The 7891-nt window shown below is 38.8% G+C and overlaps 1 protein-coding gene across 1 annotated transcript in view; it reads left to right on the plus strand.

Annotated features, from left to right (window-relative positions):
- Positions 1–7891, plus strand: part of TBC1D8B (TBC1 domain family, member 8B (with GRAM domain)) — a 30052-nt gene that overhangs the window by 21221 nt on the left and 940 nt on the right. The window contains exons 13-19 of the mRNA XM_009331369.1: positions 33–162; positions 3598–3696; positions 4891–4959; positions 5174–5414; positions 6290–6355; positions 6659–6742; positions 7630–7686. Coding sequence (XP_009329644.1) covers positions 33–162; positions 3598–3696; positions 4891–4959; positions 5174–5414; positions 6290–6355; positions 6659–6742; positions 7630–7686 — 746 coding nt within the window. The remainder of the gene's footprint in view (positions 1–32; positions 163–3597; positions 3697–4890; positions 4960–5173; positions 5415–6289; positions 6356–6658; positions 6743–7629; positions 7687–7891) is intronic.

Consider the following 7891-nt stretch of genomic DNA (forward strand, 5'->3'; position numbering starts at 1 on the left):
CTGCTGATTTCTTGTGTGTTTGCTTTGTGCAGATTTTTTGACAGTGTCACTAACAAAGACAGTCCTTTGCCTCCAGCTGTGCAGCAGGGCTCCAACCTCAGCAATACAAAGAGTGACCATCCAAAAGTGGACATTACTGATTTGATCCGAGAGTCAAATGAAGTATGTGTTCTTGTGGGTATGTTTTTGCATCCCATGCAGTATTTACATTGCATGGGCTACCTCAAAAATAGTGCAGCTGCATTGTACAAACTAGAGTAGAAAATCTGTCTGGATTGGTAGAAATCGGGCTCTGTATTTTTTGAGCCTCACTGAAAACCTTACAGGTTATGGGCTAGGTTTGTTTTTGTATTGTTTTGGTTTTTTAACTGCCTGGAATGTGCTTGCTAGGCTGTCCTGAGTGGAGTTCCCCAGGTTCATCACAGGCCATGTACTGCAATCCCTCATTCACTTTATTAGTATGTCAACTGAACGACAAAGTACAGCAGAAACGGCCCTTGCATTTACCAATTTGAGACTGATTACTGCACATTGCAGATAGTGGTAGCATTTGACGTAACAACCTGTGCAGGAAACTGTGTACTTGAGTAGTTTGTTGTATGGGTTAAATGACTGTTTAGAGATGTGTTGCGTGAGGAAGACCAGTTATGATCTTTTAGCACTTTCTTTCAATTTGAAAGTTTGATTTCTGCAGCTTCTAGCTTTGCAGCTCTGCACTGGGGAGGAAATAAGTCTAGCTTCTCCTTCTCCTTTTGTCCTCAGATTTTCATGAGGGGTTTTCTTCCTTGGCATGATTTGTATCAGGGTATTAATCCATTTGTAGGTAGGTTTCTGCTCAGCCCACCTGAGGTGAAAGGCAAGCGGAGAGAAAAGATATGTTCACATTTTGTTTTTTCTATTAGCTGGTTTCTTTTATCTATATACTTTTTTTTTCTTTTCTGATGCTCAGTCATACGATTCTAGTGAAAGATACACGATAAATCACTTTTGGAAAAATGTTCTGGCCTTGACTCAGAAAAGATTAACTAATGGTAATTTGTATAATTTAGGAACTGTCTCTTTTGACTTTTACTGAGGAGAGGGCTTTGCCTTTAGTGGGGTGAACGAAGACAAGAGTCAGAAATTCAAGTTCTCTTGAAGTGTCTTTATAGCATTGGGCTAATCATATAAAAGGTCTGTGCTTCTGCTATCAGTATTGTTTCACAAGAATGTTATACTGAAGAATCATGTTTGTAAATTGCTTTCAGATTCTTGTAGGAAGAGTTGCAAATTACTATGGGTCTTTCTTGTCATGGTGAGATCTCATAGTGAGGATGAATACTTGCAGAATAAAGAACAGAGATGGCAAATAATGAAGTGCTGTATACTGCGTTCTGAAGTGTAAGCTGAAGCTTTCACAGAGAGAGAATCATTACTGAAAGACAAAGCGAAAGAAACTGCCTTTCTTCTTCCCCTGCCTTTGCAGGCAGGTGACTGGACCAAAGCAGTAGCCTCTGATTTGGTATGGCTTTTGAACATTGATTTGGGCAGATCCTTGAACCTGAATCTCCCACTTCCAAGTTGACAGCCCTGTTTCTAGGCCCGTATCCCCATTTCTATCTCATAGGCCCTTTTTTGGATGCAAATTTTTATCTTCAGTTGAAACTGAATGTCTTCAATGCTGGTAAGTGTCACAACCTCTTGTTGGAGAACTGCTGATACGAAGTGAGAGTCAATTTCCTGCTTCCCATTTTGACCAGACAGTTAATTTCAACACAACTCTGTGGTGGTGAAGGGTTTTATTTTCATATCACTGTGGAAATAAAATAAAACAAATTTCGAAATGGGAAGATTGCTGCAATGGAGATTTGTCATTCTGCAGATTGGTCTAGTTACAAATCATGAATAAGTGAACAGAGATATTCTTTGTGATACTGTTGCTTCGCATGGGTGTTCACAAGATAAATGAGATTAAGTGAAAAGATACGGAGTTGAATTTCAAAATGATGTTCAGTTTCATGCCTTTATGACTCAGGCACAACTGCAAGACTCATTCTTTGGCAGTCTAATCAGGTATGAAGAAGTCACTTTTAACTAGTGAATGGAAGAACGTGTAACATCACATCACAGTAATTCAGAGTTAGATTATACATCTTGTTTATATTCTTACTGAGGCCACTGCACAATATCAGTGCCCAGACGCCAGACCAGTGGATGAGTTATGATTCAGAGATGCAATTTCTCTGTTGTTCCTCTTTGTTGCAAGTCAGAACTATGCTGGTAGTGGTCTTTACAGGAACACAGAAATACAGTTCTGGAAGACAACTCCACAGGTCATCCAGTTCAGCTCCCTGTCCAGCATACACCCAGATCATCCTTGAGAAATGTCTAATGTTGTTAAAACTCTTCAACAAAAGAGAATCTGCAAAAACTTTAGCCCATTGTAGGGTTTCTCTGCCCTTGTCAGAAAATATCCTAATAGCCAGTGTAGTTCCTCTCGGATGCTCATAGAGCGCTATTGAGGATAGTCAATTTGCAGTTTTCTCTACTATTCCTTGTTGCTATTAGGTTGTTGTTGTTCACTCTTTCAACTCTGATCTTTTCTTTTTCTAGATTCAACACAACCAGTTCCTCTAACCTTTCCTCAAAGCTTATGTGCTCAGACTCTATGACTGTGTTGCAGTTTTTCATACCTTGTTTAAAGTGCATTGCCGAAAATGGGAACAAAACACAAAAAACTGCTGAAAGTCCTGCCCAGTTTGGGCACTTATCACTCATTTGTTCTCAAAGTTTGGTATTAGAACCAGTTGTGCACCTGGTGCGTGGTGATGGTGGTTAGGCCATGTCTTCCTGGTTGCATGTGTTGCTGAAGAGTGTCAAAAACCTTACAGAAGTAAAGACGTATTCTATCTGCTGTTTCAGTTCTACACACTAGACTGAATTTCCTCCTATGAGGAAATTAAATTGATTTCACATGATCTTGATAAAGAATGTTGGCTCGTTTTGATTTCTTTTCTATTTAGATTTTAATTGTTTAATAATTTGTTCCATGATTTCTCTGGGAATTTGTTTTCTAGTTTTTGCCTACTATCCCACTTTTCTTTAAAGGTAAATGTATTTATTGTACTCCAATGCTCAGACACCTTCCCTGTCCTTCAGAAATTCCAGAGGTAGCTAGGAACGGTTCAGAAATTACTTCAGCTAATATCTAAAGTTCAGTAGGGTGAACTTCAAGCCCTGACAACATACACGTCTTAGACTTTGCTACCCTGCAGTAGTAGTCACCATGTGATAGCAGAGTTGGATATAGAGCCGACAGGCAGTAAAATCTCTTCCTTTGTCTTCCCACATAGTGAACTACTCCGGTTTCTTCTTTCTCCATCTCCATCTCTTTGAAACACCTGCCCTTTTAAAAGTTACACTGTTTAGGGAGAATGTTAGTGCTCTAATAAATGCTTTTTGTTCAGAGTTTCTGGGATCTTCCTTTGTGTCCATACCTGTATTGTACTTAGATGCAAGAAAGACAAAAATGTCTGCTTAGGTGTTATCTAAGCATCTTAGATGCTTAGATGAAATCTAGCAACAGTTGATTTCATGGGACAATGCTTTTCTTCTTAGAGATATGGCGATATTCGATATGAGGACATTGAGAGCCTGCGCTGCAGGAATAGGCTTTATGTGATCCAGATGTTAGAAGCTACGACCAAGCAGAATGTGGTGAGTGACTTGGAAGAGCTAAACCCTTCCCTCTGATAAAATTTGTTCCCTTTTGGAAAATTCATAGAAGAGCTCCTTTTTACAGGGCCAAATATATAATTTTATATGCTGAAATCCATCCCTCTCGTCTGCAGGGTGTCTGTTAACTGAGGTTTGGCCTGTGACATTTTCAGTCTGTGAATCACAGCATGACCTTCTGGTCTCATTACAAGTAACACCATCTCGGACAACTTCTAAAGGCTGGCATATCTCTGACACTTTGGATGGATTGGAACAGGCCTATATTTCTATCTGCTGTTGTTAAAATTGTTAATGCATTTCTCTTAGAGGCATAGACCACTGTAAAATGTCCACAGTGCTACAGTAAAACAATTAATCACCTGCATTTTTACCCTGGGAAGCAATCCCAAATGTCACTGAAGAGATTATTGTACTGCATTCAACAAGGGTTGCTTTTTGTCTGTGGCGTGCGTGGATGTCTGGTAATGCGTGCATGGTGTGCTAGCTCTTCAGCTGCCAATATCATCCTTTAAGTTCAGACTCCTGAAGGAAGGTGGAGGTTGCAAGGTGCTTCCTTTCTTTGCCTATTTTCTTCAGTGGCTCATTTCCAATAATTGATGATAGTACTAGTCTATTTAACAAGCAGTGCTTCTTTCTGTAGTAAATGTGGCCTGTAGCAACTGATACTAAATGCTGCTGGTTGTGCTAAGATGATAACTGTCATATTTCATTTTACAAAACATACATATTGTGAAGATGGAACCTGGTCTTGTAGCTAACTTTGTTTTAAAAAACTGTGAACGTTTTTTTTTTTTTAATTTAAAAAATGAGGATTCAACTTCACTGTTGAGAGCTGAACATGCATTTGCCCATTATAAAGGAAGCTATATGTTATATCATAATAAATAATTGAGTTTTATCTCCTGGGCTTCATAGTGTAGGCTCCATGTACGCAAGTAATGTGACTAGCTTGAAGCTCCTTTTTTTTTGGGAGAAATTATTTCTTTCAGTCTATAATCTTCTGATTGCTTTTAAAAAGAAGTTCTGTTCTTACTCCTAATTGTAACATGCCAAAACCTGGAATATTCAAACAGTGTCTTTTAACGTAAGGTTAAGTCTCCCATAACTTTATTCTACAGGCTTATTCCAAAGAGGGAAGACTCGTTAATTAATTTTCTCTTAATTTTGTTTCAGCTACGTGTTGTGTCCCAGGATGTAAAATTCAGTCCTAGTGATCTTGAAGAGCTTTATGAATTATTCAAGGTAATGTGCCATTTTCCTCACTTACCAAACATCCATCTTAATGGTGATCTGTGTTACGGGTGTGAAACAGTTTTAATAAATTGAGGTAAAAGCTAAATTCAACATATGTTTTACATGTCAGCTTTAAATCAAAGTACAAGGTTAACTTCCCACATCTTTCACCCAGAGAGAGTTGTTGTTTCAGAAAATCTAATATTTTATCTTTCCTTTGCAGAAGGAGCACTTTCTTTCCTGTTATTGGAATGTAAATAGTCCTGTCTTGCAACATCACGATGCCAGTCTGCCGTATCTAGACCAGTATCGGATTGATTGCCAGCAATTCAGGGTTCTCTGTCATCTCTTGAGCCCCTGGTCACACTGTGCAAACAGAGACTCGCTTGCATTGTGGACATTCAGACTGATGGATGAGAGCTCCGATTGCCTTATAAACTTCAAACAATTTGCCTGTGTTCTTGGTATGAGAATAACACACATATGTAGCGCATTCATAAGGGAACTCCATCTTGGGAGTAGTCCTGGAGTGTATCACCTTCTATATTCTATCTAAAGAGCCTAAGGAGACTAGCCTCTTAATTTAGGGTCAGATAGTCCAATTTTTATCATGTGACATTAAATGCAAAGACTGTTTAAATGGCAAGCCAAATGCTCAAAGTGTATTTATAAGCTTGAGGGTGGGAGCTACACTATTTAGGTGAACGATGAAGGCTTTAAGTTACGGAACTGTGTTCTCATTTTCTTGTCTGTATTTCACCATAAAATAGCTAACACAAGGCTTTACAAACTAGTAACTTTTCTGAGACGTTAATCCCCTGGCGAATAATCTCCTATTTGAGATTAAATTTAAATATGGCTTTACCATCAAAATATCAGAAAATTAGGAAGTGGTATGATCTCATTGCCCAGCCTGTTTGGTTGATGATAAATGCTTCCTCATACTAAGCTATCTCATACACAGATCATGCAAGATGACCAATGCCTTAATATCTCTGGGGAACTGAAAGTTTTCTTGACTTACTACTCTGTTCCTTTCATCTTGCTTTCAAAGTGGTATTGTTCAGGAAACAAAAATTTAAGGAAAAATGCTGAGAAGACATTAGTGCTATATTTCTTTAGTGCTGTGGTTTCATTTTAGTAAGTCATAGACATTGTTAGTGTTCTTTCCTCAGTGTAGGCAAACCCCAGGCTCAGCTGCTTCATCTCTAATTACACTCCATGTAAGATAGGACACATGTCCAGTTCCAGCCTCCCTGGGTTGTATTTGTTTAGGTTAAGAGGGTATTTTAAAGTTTGGTCCAGTTGAACAGACTGTCTTCCCTCTTTCCTCTAACAGATACCATGTATAATGGAAGTTTCACTGACAAACTCAAGCTTCTTTTTAAGTTGCACATCCCTCCAGGTAAGTGAGAGGCGGTGGCATTTGGGGAGGGCTGTTCCTGGCTTTTATCATCTTTGCATATTTTTTTTTCTTAGCTTTACTTTTCTTCCTGTTGTCACCAGTCCTGGCCACAGTACAGTCTGATAGCTCTAATACAGATGTGTATTTCTTCCAGAGTAACGTATTCTTTGGAAAGGACTTAATCTGCTCCAACACCATTTCTCGTCGTAGGGACCATTTGTCTGTACAAAGCTTTTGCTTTTTATCACTGCTTTGGTAATGCTTGGGAGCCCCAAAACCACTTTATTCATTTATTTATTGCAGCTTTTACTGAAGTAGAATCTCTAAGCCCTTCCAAAGGTGGTGATCTTTCAAAAGAAGAACTGATCCACTTCAGCCAACTCAGTGGTAAGCTCCAGAGCGTGAGGCTTTGCCTGCAGAATATTAGAAGGAATCTATTAATTACCTTGTGGTGAAAAATGGGGAGCGTTTTTCTGAAAACTAGTAAATCCAGTAAATCATATCACTGTTAACAAGAATCCTCTGTGAAGATCTTCTGTAGATAGTTAGATTTTCATAAAGTAGTGTAGAATTTGTAGGTAGCTAGTCCGATGATTGAATTCAAAGGCCACGGGTGTTTACACGGAAACAGGGGAGTGTATTTGGTCAGCATTTTTCAGCACAGTAGGCAACCTGTTGCAGTGGTTGTTGAAGTGATGACCATTTCACTTTTGCATTCAAGGCATAAAGGGATGATATTTCCTACCTCAAGAAATAAAATATCCAAATCCATAATTATTTTGAGGCCCAGAAGCAAGCGTTTCAAAATCCTTTGTTTCCATTTTAAACCAAGTAAGCTGAAAAAAGTTTAGTGGGGTCTAAGTTTATGGAATTGATAAAATACTCTGTTTGGAAAGCTGTGTGGTTTTACTTCTTTGGAAAACAGATCCTTTTTGGTTTTTAAAAACTATCCAAAAGTACCTTATCTGAAATATATGGGTACTGTTCTCACCACTGTTCAAGACATGGGCCATGAACATTATGAAGATTATTTGCTTGATATAACTGGTTGCAGTTTCTTTTGTGATCTTCAGCCTCATGGTGGCTTCTATTTTTATAGAAAGTATGCAAATCTTACCATGTGGTTTCTTCTTGGCCTAATCTGTGTTGAGAACATGGGGGTCGGTGAGGGTCTTGCTCCTTAAGGAAGGAATTTTTGGTAAAAGGAAATGAACCATTGGTCCTCCTTTCTCAAATAACTAACTCTTTCTTCTTTTTCTCCTCCTAAACTATAGTTTCGTCTGTGGGGTATAGTCTTGAAAGTGATTCTTTGAAGAGCAGCCCAGAAAAAGGTAAAGTATCCTGGAGACACATTTGGTAACTGTGTGTCTTTTCGGGGAGCAGAGATGGGGAAGTGTGTGGTGACAAAGGTTACTGAGTAACATCATCTCTAGCATAGAGCTAATATTATATCCACTTTTATAAATATAGTCCTAGGGGGCAAGAAGGTAGTGTAAACTCTGATCCTGTTTAGTCCTTGGCCCCACCACTCTGTTG

The sequence above is a fragment of the Pygoscelis adeliae genome, unplaced genomic scaffold, assembly GCF_000699105.1.
Source record: "Pygoscelis adeliae isolate BGI_AS28 unplaced genomic scaffold, ASM69910v1 Scaffold100, whole genome shotgun sequence".
Classification (NCBI taxonomy): Eukaryota; Metazoa; Chordata; class Aves; order Sphenisciformes; family Spheniscidae; genus Pygoscelis; species Pygoscelis adeliae.